We start from the raw sequence: 23,060 nt of genomic DNA, 5'->3' as shown, positions 1-23,060 counted from the left end.
TAAGCCGTTCCACCGACGCAAGGATGAAATGTCCATCCATTCGGATTGTCTCTGTCATGTATTCAACTAACATTGTAACCCATGTACGAGCTGACCTAAGTTGTACACCTTGAGAACATTGACCACAAGGGGGTGAACTTGTGGGAGACACTCCTAACCTGGACTTTCAGGTATAAAAGGGGAAGCTCCACCCACCTTCATCACTTGAGGTCATGGTAATAAAGGTAACTGGTCACAGAGTGATCTTCTCTCAAGTATGGGCCTCGTGTTTATACTGTATAGTAAGGACATATCATTGGCGACGAGAAACTGGGATTTAAACCATGCGAGCATGGCCACTAGCAGCACAGAAGAGAGGTACTGTGTTGGTGATGAATGGGACGACTTTATTGAGAGACTACAGCAAAGTTTTGTCACTAAGGAATGGTTGGGACAGGATTCGGCCGACAAACGCAGGGCTCATCTCCTGACGGTTTGTGGATCCAGAACGTGCTCCCTGATGAAGGACCTTCAAGCACCAGAGAAGCCGATGGACAAGACGTTCGAAGAGCTCAGTAAGTTGATCAGGGAACACCTTAAGCCGGCGAGCAGCATGCACATGGCGAGACACCGGTTTTACATGCACCGGCGGCGAGAAGGGTGAAGCGTTCCTGACTTTTGGCAGATCGCCGGCGACTGGCGAGTCTATGTAAGTTTACAGATGCATGCAGAGCGGAGATGCTGCGAGACTTTTTTATTGAGGGCATCGGGCACGCTGGGGTTTTCAGGAAACTGATTGAGACCAAAGACTTGACCTTGGAAGCGGGGCCCTGATAGCCCAGACATTTATCTCAGGGGAGGAAGAGACCAGAATGATGTATGACAAAAATCTTGGCTCAAATGCGGCAAACAACCAGGGAGTCAACATTGTTAACGTGGCACACAGTTCTCTAGGCAGACAAAGGCAATCGAACATGCCCCAGCATGTAGTCGAACCCAAAGGGGGAATTCAACAGAGACATTGGCTAGCTGAAAGGCGATTCATGCCATCGCAATGGACAATGCGGCCAGTAATGGGGCCATCAACACCTGTTGATGGTGCGTTTAAGGACAGTTACACAGACAGTCAGAGATGGTCGACTGGTAATGCACCTTTTGTTTCCAACAACGGGGCCTCCATTCATGCTGGAGGTGTGGAGGCAAACACCCAGCCAGAGCTTGCAGGTATCAGCAAAATACCTGCAGAAACTGCAACGTCAGCGGTCACTTGGTGCGTATGTGCAGGAAGCCTGCAGCCAGGTTGATGTACGAGGATGACGGGCCCGATGTAAGCCCTACGAGGCCAAATGAATACTGGGGGAAATCGCTGGAAGCTGAAGTTCTGCACGTTCATGTGGAGCACATATACAGATCCCAGGACGCCACCGATAATGAGGAAAGTGCTCCTCAATGGCATCCCAGTATTAATGGAGCTGGACACGGGGGCCAGCCAGTCCCTGATGATTATTAAACAGTTCGAAAGGTTGTGGGTGTCCATGGCCAGGAGGCCAAAATTATTGCTGATTGACGCACAGCTACGGAAATATACAAAGGAGATCATTCCGGTGCTAGGCAGCGCCACGGTAGTCGTGACCCACAAAGATTCGGAGAACAGGTTGCCACTCTGGATTGTCCCGGGGGATGGTCCTGCACTACAGGGGAGGAGTTGGCTTGCTGTCATGAACTGGAAATGGGGCGATGTCAATGCAATTTCTTCTGTGGAGCGAGTATCATGCTCACAGGTCCTGGACAAATTTGACTCATTATTTCAACCCGGCATTGGCACTTTCATGGGGGTCAAGGTAGTGATTCACATAAACCCGGACGCCAGGCCAGTACACCACAAGGCCAGAGCGGTGCCATACGTGATGCGGGAAAAAATAGAATGCGAATTGGACCGCCTGCTGAGGGAAGGCATCATCTGCCAGTTGAATTCAGTGACTGGGCGAGCCCGATCGTGCCTAGGGGGATGGGTCGGTCAGAATATGTGGCGATTACAAGGCCACCATCAATCGGGTGTCACTCCAAGACCAGTACCCGCTACCGAGAGCGGAGGACCTCTTTGCGACGCTATCCGGTGGCAAACTTTTTTCAAAATTGGACCTGACCTCAGCTTACATGACCCAGGAGCTGGTGAGTGATTCGAAGAAGCTGACCACCATCACGACACACAAGGGGTTGTTTGAGTATAACAGATGTCCGTTCGGGATTCGTTTGGCCCCCGCGATCTTTCAGCGAAATATGGAAAGCCTCCTCAAGTCAATTCCAAGGATGGTGGTTTTTCAAGACGACATCTGAGCAAGGCCATCACGATCGCCCAGGCTTTCATGTCCGTGAACGATAACACTAAACAGATATCTTTGCAGCATCGAAGCTCACCAGCAAGTACTGTGCATTAAATAACGCCTTCAGCAGGCAGAACTGTACATGGCAGGGCCTACACGCCTGCAGAGGCCAGACCTAGGTTGACTCAGAGTCTGCTGTGGGGCATGAATGCAAATCCATTAATACCATGTTGGCGCTGCAGGGGTAATCATTGAGCCCATCAATATCGATTAAACCTCTACGTGTGCAAAGGCTGTGGAACAATGGAGCACCTCCAGCGAATGTGCAGACGTGTTGCGACTCACCACGTGGCAGAGTCGGCAGAAGATGACCGATCCGGCGCGGATCACACTGAACGAGTAAGAGAGGCAACTCAACCTGAGGCTGAAGAGGAAGTGTATGGGATACACACCTTCACCACCAATAATGTTAAAAGTCAAATTAAACGGCATTCCAATTTTCATGGAATTGGACATGGGGGCGAGTCAGTCAATTATGAGCCAGAAGGCTTTTGAGAAACTGTGGGGCAACAAGGCACAAAGGCCAAAACTAAGCCTGATCCACACCAAGCTGCGCACTTACACCAAAGAGCTCATACCAGTCATTGGCAGTGCGGCAGTGAAGGTATCGTATGATGGAACTGTGCATGATTTACCACTATGGATTGTACCAGGCGATGGCCCAACGCTGTTCGGCAGAAGTGGGCTAGGAAAGATCTGATGGGACTGGGACGACATCAAAGCAGTCTTCAGTGGATGATGCCTCGTGCACCCAAGTGCTAAACAAATTCCCATCGTTATTCGAGCCAGCAACGGCAACTTCACAGGCGCCAAGATGCAGATCCATCTAGTACTGATGCACGACCCATTCATCACCAGGCTCGAGTGGTTCCATATATGATGCGAGAGAAAGTCGAGATCGAGCTGGACAGACTTCAACGAGAGGGTATCATATCACCAGTCGAGTTCAACGGGTGGGCCAGTCAGAATCTGCGAGGACTACAAGGTAACGATCAACTGAATCTCGTTACAGGACCAGTACCCACTACCTAAAGTGGATGACCTGTTCGCAACGCTAGCAGGGGGAAAGTCGTTCACTAAGCTGGATCTAATCTCTGCTTATATGACACAGGAGCTGGCTGAACCATCGAAAAAATTGACATGCATCAACACGCACTGTGTCCAAAACGGAAGCGATCCAGAGAGCACCCAGACCCCGTAAAACGACGGAACTGCGTTCGTTCCTTGGGCTCCTGAACTATTTTGGTAACTTTCTTCCCAAATTGAGCACGCTGTTAAAGCCGCTACACGTGCTCCTACGCAAAGGTCGCGATTGGGTCTGGGGGGGAAGCAAGGAAAGGGCTTTTGAGAGAGCACGCAACTTGTTATACTCCAACAAACTGTTAACGTTATATGACTCGTGTAAGAAACTTGTTCTAACGTGCGATGCGTCGTCCTATGGGGTCAGGTGTGTGTTGCAGCATGTGAATGCCAATGGTCAGTTACAGCCGGTAGCTTATGTCTCCAGAAGTCTGTCCCAGGCAGAAAGGGGCTACGGGATGGTAGAAAAGGAGGCACTCGCATGTGTATATGTAGTAAAAAAAATGCACCAGTACTTGTTTGGCAGGAAATTTGAGCTGGAGACAGATCACAATCCCCTAACGTCCCTTTTGGCCGGCAACAAGTCCATAAATAGAAACATAGAAACATAGAAAATAGGTGCAGGAGTAGGCCTTTCGGCCCTTCTAGCCTGCACCGCCATTCAATGAGTTCATGCCTGAACATGCACCTTCAGTACCCCATTCCTGCTTTCTCGCCATACCCTTTGATCCCCCTAGTAGTAAGGACTACATCTAACTCCTTTTTGAATATATTTAGTGAATTGGCCTCAACAACTTTCTGTGGTAGAGAATTCCACAGGTTCACCACTCTCTGGGTGAAGAAGTTTCTCCTCATCTCGGTCCTAAATGGCTTACCCCTTATCCTTAGACTGTGTCCCCTGGTTCTGGACTTCCCCAACATTGGGAACATTCTTCCTGCATCTAACCTGTCTAAACCTATCAGAATTTTAAACGTTTCTATGAGGTCCCCTCTCATTCTTCTGAACTCCAGTGAATACAAGCCCAGTTGATCCAGTCTTTCTTGATAGGTCAGTCCCGCCATCCCGGGAATCAGTCTGGTGAACCTTCGCTGCACTCCCTCAATAGCAAGAATGTCCTTCCTCAGGTTAGGAGACCAAAACTGTACACAATACTCCAGGTGTGGCCTCACCAAGGCCCTGTACAACTGTAGCAACACCTCCCTGCCCCTGTACTCAAATCCCCTCGCTATGAAGGCCAACATGCCATTTGCTTTCTTAACCGCCTGCTGTTCCTGCATGCCAACCTTCAATGACTGATGTACCATGACACCCAGGTCTCGTTGCACCTTCCCTTTTCCTAATCTGTCACCATTCAGATAATAGTCTGTCTCTCTGTTTTTACCACCAAAGTGGATAACCTCACATTTATCCACATTATACTTCATCTGCCATGCATTTGCCCACTCACCTAACCTATCCAAGTCGCTCTGCAGCCTCAGAGCATCCTCCTCGCAGCTCAGACTGCCACCCAACTTAGTGTCATCCGCAAATTTGAAGATACTACATTTAATCCCCTCGTCCAAATCATTAATGTACAATGTAAACAGCTGGGGCCCCAGCACAGAACCTTGCGGTACCCCACTAGTCACTGCCTGCCATTCTGAAAAGTCCCCATTTACTCCTACTCTTTGCTTCCTGTCTGACAACCAGTTCTCAATCCATGTCAGCACACTACCCCCAATCCCATGTGCTTTAACTTTGCACATTAATCTCTTGTTTGGGACCTTGTCGAAAGCCTTCTGAAAGTCCAAATATACCACATCAACTGGTTCTCCCTTGTCCACTCTACTGGAAACATCCTCAAAAAATTCCAGAAGATTTGTCAAGCATGATTTCCCTTTCACAAATCCATGCTGACTTGGACCTATCATGTCATCTCTTTCCAAATGCGCTGCTATGACATCCTTAATAATTGATTGCAACATTTTACCCACCTATCAGGCTGACCGGTCTATAATTCCCTGTTTTCTCTCTCCCTCCTTTTTTAAAAAGTGGGGCTACATTGGCTACCCTCCACTCGATAGGAACTGATCCAGAGTCAATGGAATGTTGGAAAATGAGTGTCAATGCATCCGCTATTTCCAAGACCACCTCCTTAAGTACTCTGGGATGCAGTCCATCAGGGCCTGGGGATTTATCGGCCTTCAATCCCATCAATTTCCCCAACACAATTTCCCGACTAATAAGAATTTCCCTCAGTTCCTCCTCCTTACTAGACCCTCTGACCCCTTTTATATCCGAAATGTTGTTAGTGTCCTCCTTAGTGAATACTGAACCAAAGGACTTGTTCAATTGGTCCGCCATTTCTTTGTTCCCCGTTATGACTTCCCCTGATTCTGACTGCAGGGGACCTACGTTTGTCTTTACTAACCTTTTTCTCTTTACATATCTATAGAAACATTTGCAATCCGTGTTAATGTTCCCTGCAAGCTTCTTCTCGTACTCCATTTTCCCTGCCGTAATCAAACCCTTTGTCCTCCTCTGCTGAGTTCTAAATTTCTCCCAGTCTCCGGGTTCGCTGCTATTTCTGGCCAATTTGTATGCCACTTCCTTGGCTTTAATACTATCCCTGATTTCCCTTGATAGCCACGGTTGAGCCACCTTCCCTTTTTTATTTTTACGCCAGACAGGAATGTACAATTGTTGTAGTTCATCCATGCGGTCTCTAAATGTCTGCCATTGCCCATCCACAGTCAACCCCTTAAGTATCATTCGCCAATCTATCCTAGCCAATTCACGCCTCATACCTTCAAAGTTACCCTTCTTTAAGTTCTGGACCATGGTCTCTGAATTAACTGTTTCATTCTCCATCCTAATGCAGAATTCCACCATATTATGGTCACTCTTCCCCAAGGGGCCTCGCACAACGAGATTGCTAATTAATCCTCTCTCATTACACAACACCCAATCTAAGATGGCCTCCCTCCTAGTTGGTTCCTCGACATATTGGTCTAGAAAACCATCCCTTATGCACTCCAGGAAATCCACCTCCACCGTATTGCTTCCAGTTTGGTTAGCCCAATCTATGTGCATATTAAAGTCACCCATTATAACTGCGAATGCATCAGCCCGCATACAGAGGTGGGCACTTACGTTAGCCGCCTATGACTACACAATTCGGCACAGACCGGGCACTGAAAACTGCGCCGATGCACTCAGCAGGCTCCCACTAGCCACCACTGAGGGGGCAACTGAGCATGATGCTGAGATGGTCATGGCTGTTGAAGCTTTCGAAAGTGAAGGCTCGCCTGTGACAGCCCGTCAGATTAAAGTCTGGACAAATAAAGACCCGCCACTGTCTTTAGTTAAGAAATGTGTCCTGAATGGGGACTGGGCAGCCACGTACGGGGCATGCCCTGAGGAATTTAAACCGTTTCATAGGCGCAATGATGAACTCTCGATTTAGACCAATTGCCTACTGTGGGGAAACCGAATAGTCATGCCCCAAATGGGCAGAGAGCTGTTTATCAGAGAACTTCACAATGAGCACCCGGGCATTGTCACGATGGAGGCAATTGCCAGGTCACACGTTTGGTGGCCAGGGATAGTTGCAGACCTGGAACTTTGTGTTCACAGGTGCAACACGTGTGCTCAGCTGGGCAACGCACCCAGGGAAGCCCCCCTTAGCCCCTGGTCCTGGCCCGCCAAGCCATGGTCACGCATCCACGTAGACTATGCAGGTCCTCTCATGGGAAAAATGTTTTTGGTTGTAGTAGATGCCTACTCTAAATGGATTGAGTGTGCCATTTTAAATTCAAGCACATCTTCTGCCACGGTAGAAAGTCTACGGGCAATGTTCGCCGCCGATGGTCTACCGGATATCTTGGTCAGCGACAATGGCCCGTGCTTCACAAGCACTGAATTCCAGGACTTCATGGCAGGTCCATTGGCATTCACATACTGCAACTCACACCCAACCTCATAGGACGATGCATCGCATGTTATTATCCCCCTCCTAATTAAACCCTTTGTCCTCCTCTGCAGAACTCTAAATTTCTCCCAGTCCTCAGGTTTGCTGCTTTTTCTGGCCAATTTATATGCCTCTTTCTTGGATTTAACACTATCCCTAATTTCCCTTGCTAGCCACGGTTGAGCCACCTTCCCCATTTTATTTTTACGCCAGACAGGGATGCACAATTGTTGATGTTCATCCATGTGATCTTTAAATGTCTACAATTGCCTATCCACCGTCAACCCTTTAAGTATCAGCCGCCAGTCTATCCTAGCCAATTTACATCTCATACCATTGAAGTTACTTTTCTTTAAGTTCAGGACCCTAGTCTCTGAATTAACTGTGTCACTCTCCATCTTAATGAAGAATTCTATCATGTTATGGTCATGCTTCCCCAAGGAGCCTCGCACAACAAGATTGCTAATTAATCCTCTCATTACACAACACCCAGTCTAGGATGGCCAGCTCTCTAGTTAGTTCCTCGACATATTGGTCTAGAAAACTATCCCTTATACACTCCAGGAAATCCTCCTCCGCCGTATTGCGAGCCCAATCTATATGTAGATTGGTTAGCCCAATCTATATGTAGATTAAAGTCACCCATGATAACTGCTGTACCTTTATTGCACGCATCCCTAATTTCCTGTTTGATGCCATCCCCAACCTCACTCCTACTGTTTGATGGTCTGTACACAACTGCCACTAGCATTTTCTGCCCTTTGGTATTCCGCAGCTCCACCCATACAGATTCCACATCATCCAAGCTAATGTCCTTCCTTACTATTGCGTTAATCTCCTCTTTAACCAGCAATGCTACCCCACCTCCTTTTCCTTTCTGTCTATCCTTCCTGAATATTGAATACTCCTGGATGTTGAGTTCCCAGCCTTGGTCACCCTGGAGCCATGTCTCCGTAATCCCAATTACATCATATCCGTTAACAGCTGTCTGCGCAGTTAATTCATCCACCTTATTACGAATGCTCCTCGCATTGAGACACAGAGCCTTCAGGCGCATCAGGGCTGGCAACAGGAGATCTTACCCTCCCAGAGTATTCCAGCAGCAGTTCTCCGACATCAATTGCACTGAGGAGCAGTGTGTTCGAAGACTGCCCTTCAGCAAGGACGTGGTCACAGAGCTCTGCCATCTCCTGCAACCAGACCTCGAGCTTCAGACCAGGTTGAGGACGGTTCTCTCAGTGGCAGTCAAGGTCACCATCATGCTCAATATCTATGCCAATAGATCCTTCCAGTGTGCAACAGGAGACATCTCCAACATCTCTCAGGTTGCCATCCACCACTCCATCCGTGAAGTCACAGATGCTCTCTACAAAAGGAGAAGTGACTACATTTTCTTCCCCATGAGCAGAGAGAAGCAGCATGAGTGTGCATGTGGATTCGTCAGGATAGCGAGTTTCCCCATGGTGCAGGGAACCATTGACTGCACCCATGTTGCTTTGAGGGCACCGCATCACAATCCTGAGATCTTCCATAACTGCAAAGACTGCCACTCACTGAATGTGCAGTTGGTGTGCGACCAACTCTCCTGGAAGCAGCAACGATGCCTTCATCATGCACCAGACTGGTGTGCCAATTCTCTTCCAGCCCATAAATGAAGCTCGTGGCTGGCTGCTCGGAGACAAGTGCCATCCGCTCTCCACCTGACTCATGGCTCCGTAACCACACCACTCCTGCTCAGCTCTTATACAATGAGAGCTATGCTGCCACCAAGAACATCAATGAGCTGACCATCGGAGGGCTGAAGCAATAGTTCCACTGCCTGACCGCTCGGGAGGAGTCCTCCAGTACTCGCCAGAGCGGGTGTCCCTATTCTTCGTCATCTGCTGCATGCTACACAACCTGGCCATCATGAGGGCACAGCCATTGCCACCAGGCATAGCTGCACCACCTCAGGAGGAGGAAGAGGATCAGGAGTAAGACCAGGAGGAGGAGCAACAGGAGGAGGAGGAGGATGAGGAGGAGCAGAAACTGTTGTGTATCTGTAAAGCATGCACTCCCATGTTCCGCCACCAGGGAGGGCATCCTCTGAAGTCCCAAGGGATCCCAGCATCCCTTGGGAGCACTGTATATAAGCCGGCCCTTAAGGCCTCACTCTGGAGTGTCTTAATAAAGACTGAGATCATTGTTACTTTAACCTTCCTCTGTGCAGTCTCATCTGTGTTAGGAACACAATAACCGACGACGAATATACGAATCGAACGCAAAAATGCAGCCAACTGTGGGCATCCTGGAGAAGTTCTCGGAGGGTGAGGACTGGGAAGCCTATGTCGAATGGCTAGACGAGCTGGACGGACAAGGAAGCGCTGCAAAAAGGAGAGTGGTCTTCCTCATGGTCTGCGGGGCACTGACCTACAGCCTCATGAAGAATCTTCTGTCTCTGATGAAACCCACAGATAAGTCATATGAGGAGCAGTGTTCACTAGTTCAGGAGCATCTTAACCCGAGGGAGAGCATGCTGATGGCGAGGCATGGGTTCAACACGTGCCAGCGATCTGAAGGTCAGGAAGTGGCGAGCTACGTCGCCGAGCTAAGGCGACTTGCAGGACAATGTGAGTTTGATGGCTATCTGGAGCAGATGCTCAGAGACTTTTTTGTACTGGGCATTGGTCACGAGACCATCCTGTGAAAACTTTTAACTGTAGAGACACTGACCCTCAGTAAGGCCATTGTGAAAGCACAGGCGTTTATGTCCACCAGTGATAACACCAAACAAATCACTCAACACACAATGTTCATAACTTAACTGGAACTGTGTTTGCGAGCAGAAATTTACAGGGCAGAAACCACGAGTCTGCAACTGCCAGCAGGCCTCAGGTGACCCAGAGGACTCAGAGTCCGCAACTCACACCTTGTTGGCATTGTGAAGGCTTCCATTCAGCCTATTCATGCCGCTTCAAAGGGTATGTTTGCAAGAGCTGTGGAACAACGGGGCACCTCCAACGAGCTTGCAGACGGGCTGCAAGCTCTGCAAAACCTGTTAACCACCACGTGGTAGAGAAAGATCGGTCCATGGTGGATCAAAGCAATTTCGAGCCTCAGAGAGAGGAGGCAGATGCTGAAGTTCACGGGCTGCACACAATTTCGATGAAATGTCCACCTATAATGCTAAATGTAAAATTGAATGGCTTACCCGTAGCCATGGAACAGGACACTGGCGCTAGCCAATCCATCATGAATAAAAAGATGTTTGAGAGACTGTGGTGCAACAAGGCACTCAGACCAGCCGTGAGCCCCATCCACACGAAACTGAGAACGTACATCAAAGAGCTCATCACTGTCCTGGGCAGCGCCATGGTCAAGGTCACCTACGAGGGCACTGTGCACGAACTGCCACATGTGTTATTGCGTAAAGGTGAGAACTGGATATGGGGAAAAAAACAAGTAATTGCTTTTGACAAAGCCAGAAACATTGCTCCAACAAGCGGCTTGTATTGTCTAACCCGTGTAAAAGACTTCTGCTAGCATGTGATGCATCGTCGTACGGAGTAGGGTGTATATTACAACAAGCTAACATTGCGGAGAAGTTGTAACCTGTCGCCTATGCCTCCAGGAGCTTGTCTAAGGCTGAGAGGACCTACAGCATGATTGACAAAGAGGCATTAGTGTGTGGGTAAAGAAAATGCATCAGTACCTGTTTGGCCTCAAATTTGAGCTGGAAACCGATCACAAGCCCCTCACATCCGTGTTTGCTGAAAACAAGGGGATAAATACTAATGCCTCAGCCCGCATACAAAGCTGGGCACTCACGCTATCAGCGTATAACTATACCATCCGCCACAGGCCAGGCACTGAGAACTGTGCGGATAAGAACATAAGAACATAAGAATTAGGAACAGGAGTAGGCCATCTAGCCCCTTGAGCCTGCTCCGCCATTCAACAAGATCATGGCTGATCTGGCCGTGGACTGAGCTCCACTTACCCACCCGCTCCCCATAACCCTTAATTCCCTTATTGGTTAAAAATCTATCTATCTGTGATTTGAATACATTCAATGAGCTAGCCTCAACTGCTTCCTTGGGCAGAGAATTCCACCAATTCACAACTCTCTGGGAGAAGAAATTCCTTCTCAACTTGGTTTTAAATTGGCTCCCCCGTATTTTGAGGCTGTGCCCCCTAGTTCTAGTCTCCCCGACCAGTGGAAACAACCTCTCTGCCTCTATCTTGTCTATCCCTTTCATTATTTTATATGTTTCTATAAGATCACCCCTCATCCTTCTGAACTCCAACGAGCAAAGACCCAGTCTACTCAATCTATCATCATAAGGTAACCCCCTCATCTCCGGAATCAGCCCAGTGAATCGTCTCTGTACCCCCTCCAAAGCTAGTACATCCTTCCTTAAGTAAGGTGACCAAAACTGCATGCAGTACTCCAGGTGCAGCCTCACCAATACCCTGTACAGTTGCAGCAGGACCTCCCTGCTTTTGTACTCCATCCCTCGCGCAATAAAGGCCAACATTCCATTCGCCTTCCTGATTACCTGCTGCACCTGCAAACTAACTTTTTGGGATTCATGCACAAGGACCCCCAGGTCCCTCTGCACCGCAGCATGTTGTAATTTCTCCCCATTCAAATAATATTCCCTTTTACTGTTTTTTTTCCAAGGTGGATGACCTCACATTTTCCGACATTGTATTCCATCTGCCAAACTTTAGCCCACTTGCTTAACCTATCTAAATCTCTTTGCAGCCTCTCTGTGTCCTCTACACAACCCGCTTTCCCACTAATCTTTGTGTCATCTGCAAATTTTGTTACACTACACTCTGTCCCCTCTTCCAGGTCATCTATGTATATTGTAAACAGTTGTGGTCCCAGCACCGATCCCTGTGGCACACCACTAACCTCAGTCGGCTACCATTGCCCACCACGGGGGTGGAAATGGTGCAGCCTGCAAACTTGATGATGCTGGCGCAGCCCGCAGACTTGTTGATGGTCATGGAAGCATTTGAAAATGATAAATCACCTGTCACGGCCCGCCAGATTAGGACTTGGACCAGCCAAGATCCTCTGCTGTCTATAGTAAAAAACTGTGTACTGCATGGGAGCTGGGCCAGCATCCCCATTGAAATGCAAGAGCTAATCAAGCCATTCCAGCGGCAAAAGGACGAGCTGTCTATTCAGGCAGACTGCCTGTTGTGGGGTAACCGAGTAGTGCTACCCAAAAAGGGCAGGGAGATGTTCATCTCTGATCTCCACAGCACACACCAGGGTATCGTAATGATGAAAGCAATAGCCAGATCCCACGTGTGGTGGCCCGGTATCGACTCTGACTTAGAGTCCTGTGTACGGCAATGCAGCGTGTGTGCTCAGTTGAGCAACGCGCCCAGAGAGGCAGCACTAAGTTTGTGGTCCTGGCCCTTCAGACCATGGTCGAGGATCCATGTCGACTATGCGGGCCCATTTCTCGGTAAAATGTTCCTGGTGGTGGTGGAGCTTTTTTCAAAATGGATTGAATGTGAAATAATGTCGGGAAGCACCGCCATCGCCACCATTGAAAGCCTGAGGGCCATGTTTACTACCCACAGCATGCCTGACATACTGGTCAGTGACAACGGGCCATGTTTCACCAGTGCCGAATTTAAAGAATTCATGACCCGCAATGGGATCAAACATGTCACCTCGGCCCCGTTTAAACCAGCCTCCAATGGGCAGGCAGAGCAGGCAGTACAAACAATCAAACAGAGCCTTAAACGAGTCACAGAAGACTTACTCCAAACCTGCCTGTCCCGAGTACTGCTCAGCTACCGCACGAGACCCCACTCGCTCACAGGGGTGCTCCCGGCTGAGCTACTCATGAAAAGGACACTTAAAACCAGACGCTCGCTGGTTCACCCCAACCTGCATGATCAGGTAGAGAGCAGGTGGCAGAAACAAAATGTAAACGATGGTCGCGCCACTGTGTCACGGGAAATTGATCTGAATGACCCTGTGTATGTGCTAAACTATGGACATGGTCCCAAGTGGATCGCAGGCATGGTGATAGCTAAAGAAGGGAGTAGGGTGTTTGTAGTCAAACTCGACAATGGACAAATTTGCAGAAAGCACCTGGACCAAACGAGGCTGCGGTTCACAGACTGTCCTGAACAATTCACTGCAGACACCACCTTTTTCGAGCCCACAACACACACCCAAAGGATCAACGACACCACCCCGGACCAGGAAATCGAACCCATCACGCCAGACAGCCCAGCAAGGCCAGGCTCACCCAGCAGTCCTGCAGGGTCAACAACACGCCAGCCCAGCGAGGGCACAGCCAACACACCAGAACAGACATTTGTACCGAGGTGGTCCACCAGGGAAAGAAAGGCTCCCGACCGCCTCACCTTGTAAATAGTTTTCACTTTGACTTTAGGGGGGGAGTGATGTTGTGTATCTGTAAAGAATGCACTCCCATGTTCCACCACCAGGGAGCTCATCCCCTGAAGTCCCAAAGAATCCCAGCATCCCTTGGGAACACTGTATATAAGCTGGCCCCTAAGGCCTGTTCCTTACTCTGGAGTGTCTTATTAAAGACTGAGGTCACTGTCACTTTAACCTCCTTGTGTGCAGTCTCATCTGTGTTAGGAACACAATCGGAACAGTAACACCCGTGACGGAGGAGGGAACGACTCCCTTGTGATCCTGCAAGGGAGGTCCCGACCATCTCATTAGAGCTCGTTTCCACTGATTTCCATCCCACATACTGGTTACTCTGGAAGTCCTCATCACACATCAATTTGCCCTTCCATACCAGAGCCCCAAAACTGAAACGAGAGACAAGAAACATTAAACATTCCAATCGACATTTATAAAACAACAATAAAATGTATAAATGTGTATTTATTCATCACCCTTGTGCATTTCCTTATATCCCCTCTTTCATTGACCTATTCTAATACTCCTCTGCAGTGTGTCCCCTGTCGCTGCAGCATGGCTGGTGGAAGGCTACTGTGTGTCAGGACCAGAGACTACAGATGGGTTTGTAGGATGCCGTTGACCAGCTCTGGGCCTGGAAGGCTCAGCTGTCGACTGCACCACGTTAAGCTGGGCTGCAGCAGTCTGGGCTGGCTAGGTAACAGGCAGCAACAAGTGCAATGGCGCAATGGGATCAGGAATGCTGTCATCCTCGAACATCAGAACATAAGAAATAGGAGCAGGGGTAGGCCACTTGGCCTCTCAAGCCTGCTCCACCATTTAATAAGATCATGGCTGATCTGATCATGGACTCAGCTCCAATTCCCTGCGCACTCCCGATACCCCTTTATTCTCTTATCGCTCAAAAATCTGTCTATCTCGCCTTAAATATATTCAATGAGCCAGCCTCCATAGCTCTCTGGGGCAAAGAATTCCACAAATTTACAACCTTCTGAGAGAAGAAATTCCTCCTCATCTCAGTTTTAAATGGGTGGCCCCTTATTCTGAGACTATATCCCCTAGTTTTAGTTTCCCCTATGAGTGGAAATATCCTCTCTGCATCCACCTTGTCGAGCCCCCTCATTATCTTATAAGTTTCAATAAGATCACCTCTCATTCTTCTAAACTCCAATGTTTATAGGCCCAACCTACTCAACCTATCTTCATAAGCCAACCCCCTCATCTCTGGAATCAACCTGGTGAACCTTCTCTGAACAGCCTCCAATGCAAGTATATCCTTCCTTAAATATGGAGAACAAAACTGTACGCAGTACTCTAGGTGTGGCCGTCCAATACCCTGTACAGTTGTAGCAGAACTTCTCTGCAACCAGAGATGGGCGCTCACGTTGTCTGCATACAACTACGTCATCCGCCACAGGCCAGGCACAGAAAACTGTGCCGATGCTCTCAGTAGGCTGCCATTGCCCACCACGGGGATGGAAATGGCGCAGCCTGCAGATTTAGTCATGGTTATAGAAGCATTTGAGAGTGAGCAATTACCCATCACAGCCCGAAAGATTAGAATCTGGAAGAGCCAGGACCCCTTACTGTCCCTATTAAAAAATTGTGTGCTTCACGGGAGCTGGTCCAGTGTCTCGGTGGAAATGCAGGAAGTGATAAAGCCATACCAGCGGCACAAGGATGAAGTGTCTATACTGTCAGACTGCCTTCTGTGGGGCAATCGGGCAGTGGTCCCCAAGAAGGGCAGAGACATTTTCATCAGTGACCTCCACAGTACCCACCCAGGCATCGTAATGATGATAGCGATGGCCAGATCCCATGTGTGGTGGCTCGGTATCGATGCGGACTTAGAGTCCTGCGTGCACAGATGTAACACGTGCTCGCTGTTAAGCAATGCACCCAGGGAGGCGCCACTAAGTTTATGGTCTTGGCCCTCCAAACTGTGGTCCAGGGTCCATGTCGACTATGCAGACCCGTTTTTGGGTAAAATGTTCCTTGTGGTTGTAGATGCGTACTCCAAATGGATTGAGTGTGAGATAATGTCGGCAAGCACGTCCGCTGCCACCACTGAAGGCCTGTAGGCCATGTTTGCCACGCACGGACTACCTGATGTCCTTGTGAGCGACAACGGGCCATGTTTTACCAGTGTTGAGTTCAAAAGTTCATGACCCGCAACGGGATCAAACATGTTACATCTGCCACGTTTAAACCAGCGTCCAATGGTCAGGCAGAGAGAGCAGTGAAAACTATCAAGCAGGGCTTGAAGAGGGTAATTGAAGGCGCACGGCAGACTCGCCTATCCCGAGTCCTGCTTAGCTACCGCACAAGACCCCACTCGCTCACTGGGATTCCACCCTCTGAACTGCTCATGAAAAGGGCACTTAAGATAAGGCTTTCGTTAGTCCACCCTGATCTACATGAACAGGTAGAGAGCAAGCAGCTTCAACAAAGTACATATCATGATAGCGCTAATGTGTCACGTGAAATTGACATAACGGGGAACAAAGAAATGGCAGACCAATTGAACAAGTACTTTGGTTCGGTATTCACTAAGGAGGACACAAACAACCTTCCGGATATAAAAGGGGTCAGAGGGTCTAGTAAGGAGGAGGAACTGAGGGAAATCTTTATTAGTCGGGAAATTGTGTTGGGGAAATTGATGGGATTGAAGGCCGATAAATCCCCAGGGCCTGATGGACTGCATCCCAGAGTACTTAAGGAGGTGGCCTTGGAAATAGCGGATGCATTGACAGTCATTTTCCAACATTCCATTGACTCTGGATCAGTTCCTATCGAGTGGAGGGTAGCCAATGTAACCCCACTTTTTAAAAAAGGAGGGAGAGAGAAAGCAGGGAATTATAGACCGGTCAGCCTGACCTCAGTAGTGGGTAAAATGATGGAATCAATTATTAAGGATGTCATAGTAGCGCATTTGGAAAATGGTGACATGATAGGTCCAAGTCAGCATGGATTTGTGAAAGGGAGATCATGCTTGACAAATCTTCTGGAATTTTTTGAGGATGTTTCCAGTAAAGTGGACAAAGGAGAACCAGTTGATGTGGTATATTTGGACTTTCAGAAGGCTTTCGACAAGGTCCCACACAGGAGATTAATGTGCAAAGTTAAAGCACATGGGATTGGGGGTAGTGTGCTGACGTGGATTAAGAACTGGTTGTCAGACAGGAAGCAAAGAGTAGGAGTAAATGGGTACTTTGCAGAATGGCAGGCAGTGACTAGTGGGGTACCGCAAGGTTTACGTTGTACATTAATGATTTAGACGAGGGGTTAAATGTAGTATCTCCAAATTTGCGGATGACACTAAGTTGGGTGGCAGTGTGAGCTGCGAGGAGGATGCTATGAGGCTGCAGAGTGACTTGGATAGGTTAGGTGAGTGGGCAAATGCGTGGCAGATGAAGTATAATGTGGATAAATGTGAGGTTATCCACTTTGGTGGTAAAAACAGAGAGACAGACTATTATCTGAATGGTGACAGATTAGGAAGGGGGAAGGTGCAGCGAGACCTGGGTGTCATGGTACATCAGTCATTGAAGGTTGGCATGCAGGTACAGCAGGCGGTTAAGAAAGCAAATGGCATGTTGGCCTTCATAGCGAGGGGATTTGAGTACAGGGGCAGGGAGGTGTTGCTACAGTTGTATAGGGCCTTGGTGAGGCCACACCTGGAGTATTGTGTACAGTTTTGGTCTCCTAACTTGAGGAAGGACGTTCTTGCTATTGAGGGAGTGCAGCGAAGATTCACCAGATGGTGGGACTGACCTATCAAGAAAGACTGGATCAACTGGGCTTGTATTCACTGGAGTTCAGAAGAGTGAGAGGGGACCTCATAGAAACGTTTAAAATTCTGACGGGTTTGGACAGGTTGGATGCAGGAAGAATGTTCCCAATGTTGAGGAAGTCCAGAACCAGGGGTCACAGTCTAAGGATAAGGGGTAAGCCATTTAGGACTGAGATAAGGAGAAACTTCTTCACCCAGAGAGTGGTGAACCTGTGGAATTCTCTACCACAGAAAGTAGTTGAGGCCAATTCACTAAATATATTCAAAAGGGAGTTAGATGAAGTCCTTACTACGCGGGGGATCAAGGGGTATGGCGAGAAAGCAGGAAGGGGGTACTGAAGTTTCATGTTCAGCCATGAACTCATTGAATGGCGGTGCAGGCTAGAAGGGCCGAATGGCCTGCTCCTGCACCTATTTTCTATGTTTCTATGTTTCTATGAAAGTGATGATGCTGCATTTGTATTGAATTATGGATAAGGTCCCAAGTGGCTTCCTGACACTATTGTGGGCAAAGCGGGGAGCAGGGTGTTTTGGGTCAAACTTTCAAATGGACTCATTCACCGGAAACACTTGGACCAAATCAAACTCAGATTCATGGACTATCCTGAGCAACCCACTTTGGACCCTACCTTCTTTGACCCCCCAACATAGACACCAGTGGCAACCGACACCGCGGTTAGCCACGAAGCAGAACCCATCACCCGCAGCAGCCCAGCAGGATTCACCACACCAGGCAGCCTAGCAAGACCAGCTGCACAGCAGCCCAATGAAGGCCTGGAAGAGGGGACAGAGTGTAGTGTAACAAAATTTGCAGATGACACAAAGATTAGTGGGAAATCGGGTTGTGTAGAGGACACAGAGAGGCTGCAAAGAGATTTAGATAGGTTAAGCGAGTGGGCGAGGGTTTGGCAGATGGAATACAATGTCGGAAAATGTGAGGTCATCCACCTTGGAAAAAAAATGTAAAAGGGAATATTATTTGAATGGGGAGAAATTACAACATGCTGCGGTGCAGAGGGACCTGGGGGTCCTTGTGCATGAATCCCAAAAAGTTAGTTTGCAGGTGCAGCAGGTAATCAGGAAGGCGAATGGAATGTTGGCCTTCATTGCGAGAGGGATGGAGTACAAAAGCAGGGAGGTCCTGCTGCAACTGTACAGGGTATTGGTGAGGCCGCACCTGGAGTACTGCATGCAGTTTTGGTCACCTTACTTAAGGAAGGATATACTAGCCTTGGAGGGGGTACAGAGACGATTCACTAGGCTGATTCCGGAGATGAGGGGGTTACCTTATGATGATAGATTGAGTAGACTGGGTCTTTACTCGTTGGAATTCAGAAGGATGAGGGGTGATCTTATAGAAACATTTAAAATAATGAAAGGGATAGACAAGATAGAGCCAGAGAGGTTGTTTCCACTGGTAGGGGAGACTAGAACTAGGGGCACAACCTCAAAATACGGGGGAGCCAATTTAAAACCGAGTTGAGAAGGAATTTCTTCTCCCAGAGGGTTGTGAATCTGTGGAATTCTCTGCCCAAGGAAGCAGTTGAAGCTAGCTCATTGAATGTATTCAAGTCACAGATAGATAGATTTTTAACCAATAAGGGAATTAAGGGTTATGGGGAGCGGGAGGGTAAGTGGAGCTCAGTCCACGGCCAGATCAGCCATGATCTTTTTGAATGGCGGAGCAGAATCAAGGGGCTAGATGGCCTAGTCCTGTTCTTAATTCTTATGTTATGTTCTTATGTTCTTATAAACGATTCAGCAAAAGCAGCATTTTCCCCAAGACGATCAACCAGGGAAAGAAAGGCCCCAGACCGACTCACCTTGTAAATAGTTACACAGTTGACTTTGGGGGGGGAGTGTTGTTATATATGTAAACCTGTATCTACCTTGTACAGCCACCAGAGGGCTCATCCCCTGGAGTCCCAAGGGATTCCACAATCCCTTGGAAGCACAGGTATTTAAGGAGGCCTCACAGGCTGGAGAGGCACTCTGGAGACCTGCAATAAAAGACTGCCACACTTTACTTTGAACTCACAGTATCCAGTCAGACTCTTTATTCATATATAACACTTTTCATAACATCATGCTGACTCTGCTTGATTGAATTATGCTCTTCCAAATGTCCCGCTACTTCTTCCTTAATATTGGATTCCAGTTTTTTCCCAATGACAGATGTTAGGCTAACTGGTCTATAGTTTCCTGCTTTTTGTCTGCCTCCTTTTTTAAATAGGGGCGTTATATTTGCAGTTTTCCAATCCGCTGGGACCGCCCCAGAATCCAAGAAATGTTGGTAGATTACCTCCAATGCATCCACTATCTCTGCAGCCACTTCTTTTTGGACCCTAGGAAGCAAGCCATTAGGTCCAGGGGACTTGTCTGCCTTTAGTCCCATTATTTTACTGAGTACTACTTCTTTAGTGATAGTGATTGTATTAAGTTCCTCCCTCCCTATAACCCCTTGACTATCCTCTATTGCAATGTTTTTAGTGTCTTCTACCATAAAGACCGCTACAAAATATTTGGTAAGGTCGCATTTATTGCTCATCGCACGTTGCCCTGAGTGTCGCTTTTAAGCCTCTCTTAGGCCTCTCTGTGACTATCTCTGTTGCAGGCTTCTAGTATGTTGTGTGCTGCCCAGTGTACAGGCATGCGTGATATCAGCTCCTGCATCCAAAGCACCACACTGATTTGGGCATTTAATATCATATTATTAGTCGAATGTACATTTTATACGGTTCTCTTTGTTTTCCTCCCAGTTAAAGTCTGTGAGTGCACAGATGCAAAAGTGTGCTTCATTCCGGTCGAGGATTCTGGATCATCAAGAGTAGGTCTTGCAGTTGGAATACTGCTTGGGACCTTTGCTGTTATAGGTAGGTGCAGGCCAAGAACCAAGCTGCAGGCCTAATATAAGTTTCTATTGCAAAAGAATCATTTCACATTTTTTTCTAGAGAAGTAAGTTAAATAATAACATTTATTCATAAAATGTGGCCACAGGTTTGATCCTCGCAGTGGTATTTTTAAGAATGAAACGCAAGAAGAATGGAAAAGGCGATCTAACCGATCCAAAAGCAGCACGGACTGAAAAAGAAACTATACCTCTGACAAATGCATAATACCAGAAACTTGAATATCTACTATACCCGAAGGAAATTATTTCACAGGGTCAACTTTGCAGTCTTCTGAAGATCCTTTTCCAAATTCTGCCAGGAATTATTCTTATTATTGAGTGACAAAACCTTTGAGTACAATTTAATTTGGTATGGATTTTACCAGGCACATTTATTTATAACTAGAATTTTACAGCACCCTTAAAAAAATTAGAAGGATGTATGCTTAGTGTGTGTTCATTACATTCTATTGTGCCGTTAAAAGTACTGTATATTTGGAATGCCATTCATCATTCTCACTTTCTTAAGGTTCTTAAGAACCTTCATTTGAATCTTATTTTGAGCAAACATATCTATTGAGTATTCATCTTTGGAGTTTTATTGTTAGGATTGAAGATCTGTTTGATTTAAAAAAATATGAATTTGCAATTAAAATTTGATTTCTGCCAATTTGCAAATGTTTCTTGATAATATTAAATTAATGGTTATTTTATTTGCTAGTTAATAAAGTCTGTAAAATGAGATGATTCTGAGTGAGCACTAGTCAAGCTAATCATATAGGACAAGCTAGTGAACGCTCTACTATTGTCAAAAGGGCACTGTCTTCATGAATTATATTTTGGCATCCAAAATGAAAGGGCCAAGATTTTCAATATTTTTTTAAATGCTTTAGCCTTAAGCCAGTTACTTTATGCCTGAACCTTTGTTTAGTGAATGAGCAGAGCTATGCATCATTTCTGTTTTGATGACGTCACATGTCAGTGATGCAATGATTCAGTTTGACTTGATTCTCATTATTGTGTTTTATGTTCGTTAGGAAAAATATTGATAAATACTTCTTTATGAATACAGTTGACCTTTAAATATGATGATAGGTTAGCAGTGCTGAGTTAGGTGATCTCAGCCAATTGAGCAATACAGGCACTGCGCTTGGCATAAGGACCTTTGGGGTAAAGAACGGAAAAATTAGCCAGGATTGTCGCTCCTCAGAACTATCCAGTGACCTCTGCTGCAAAATGGCTATGTGCGAACATCAGATGAGGTCATGGTTGGGCATGGCTGTGATGCTCTCCATGGTGAACAGCCTGACAGCACTCACTGTCAAGGCTCACAAACAAAGAATGTTCCTGGGCAGAATATTGGATGGCTGATGGAGCTGTATCCCGACAAGCGTCAGTGCCTTCAGAAAAGAGGAGAGAACAGGAAAGAGAATTAGGTGGGTGGGGGGGAGAAATAGTTGCTGTAAATACACAGCTTCAGTAACACTCCATAGATAGACTGTTTGCTGGAATCATTTGTGTTCCAAGGATACCTTTCTTCTTGTATTCTTTCTGGCTCTTCATGTCAATGAATGTGCTGTGTAAATAAGCTTTATGTTTGAATTATGATATTTCTGTGCCAGTTGTTTTTAAGTATCTTTCCACTATGTTAATATTGAACTGAAATGTTAATGGCACAAAATGAACAATGCTTATGATACTTCTGCTACAACCAGAGAGGACAAGTTTTGAAGAAAAAGATTAATGCAATTCCTTTGTAATCTGGTGTGATTGTGCTTGAGGTGGCAGTAGATATATTGCTGATTTTGCTTGTGGAAATTAGGTTTTTGGAGTCAAAGTGTTTTCTCCTTAATTGCTGTATGTGTTAATTTTAATATGTAAACATCTGCCAAGTTTATTTCTTGTGCTGCAGTGGTCATTTTCTTTTGCCCATGGCGTTCTCATAGGGCTCCTTATTACTGATGCTCAGGGATGACTGGTAATACTGATAATGAATAGTACAGTGACAGGAATATCATACTCCTGGACCTGGCTACTGGAATTACATTTTTTTTTAAATATATCATGGTATAATACAGTTTTTTGAACTTCTCTAAACTGGCAGAAACCCCACGTGATGCACAAACAGAAGAGGGCCTCATTTGTCTGGTTCTCAAATTAACAGATTTAGCTTCAAGTCAGAGAGAAAACCTTATTATAAAGTTTTATCAAGATGCATACGACATCTCAAAGCTAATGCAAACAATCACTGTACAATTTCAGCACAAAACCTTCCTGTGCAGAATATTTATCTTTTGTGGGGCTAAATATTCTGCAACATATACATTTGAAATACTTTGAATGTGACATTTTCCAAATTGTGGATTGCCTTTGAGGATTACAGTGCTAAGATATTGCAGTGTTGCCCTGAGAGAGATTGAGGTGTGGTTGAGTGTGCTTATAGCTCTCAAATAAAAGTTTGCCAGCTAAATAATGTATTAGCTTTTGCACTGCAGCTATTAGAAATCATAGGAGCATATTATATAACTGCATTGTACCCAGAATCACATTTAGCTTGTCTGAATGTTATAA

The 23,060-nt window shown here is 46.8% G+C and overlaps 1 protein-coding gene across 1 annotated transcript in view; it reads left to right on the top strand.

The window, feature by feature from the left end:
- Positions 1-21,061, top strand: part of cdh17 (cadherin 17, LI cadherin (liver-intestine)) — a 213,119-nt gene extending 192,058 nt beyond the window's left edge. The window contains exons 18-19 of the mRNA XM_070876328.1: positions 20,358-20,471; positions 20,597-21,061. Of these exons, the coding sequence (XP_070732429.1) occupies positions 20,358-20,471; positions 20,597-20,715 (233 nt within the window). The 3' untranslated portion in view covers positions 20,716-21,061. The remainder of the gene's footprint in view (positions 1-20,357; positions 20,472-20,596) is intronic.
- The last annotated feature ends 1,999 nt before the right edge of the window (positions 21,062-23,060 follow it).

Source organism: Pristiophorus japonicus, chromosome 1, assembly GCF_044704955.1.
Source record: "Pristiophorus japonicus isolate sPriJap1 chromosome 1, sPriJap1.hap1, whole genome shotgun sequence".
Classification (NCBI taxonomy): Eukaryota; Metazoa; Chordata; class Chondrichthyes; family Pristiophoridae; genus Pristiophorus; species Pristiophorus japonicus.
Note: the sequence above shows the minus strand (reverse complement) of the source record. Positions and strands in the feature narration are given on the sequence as shown.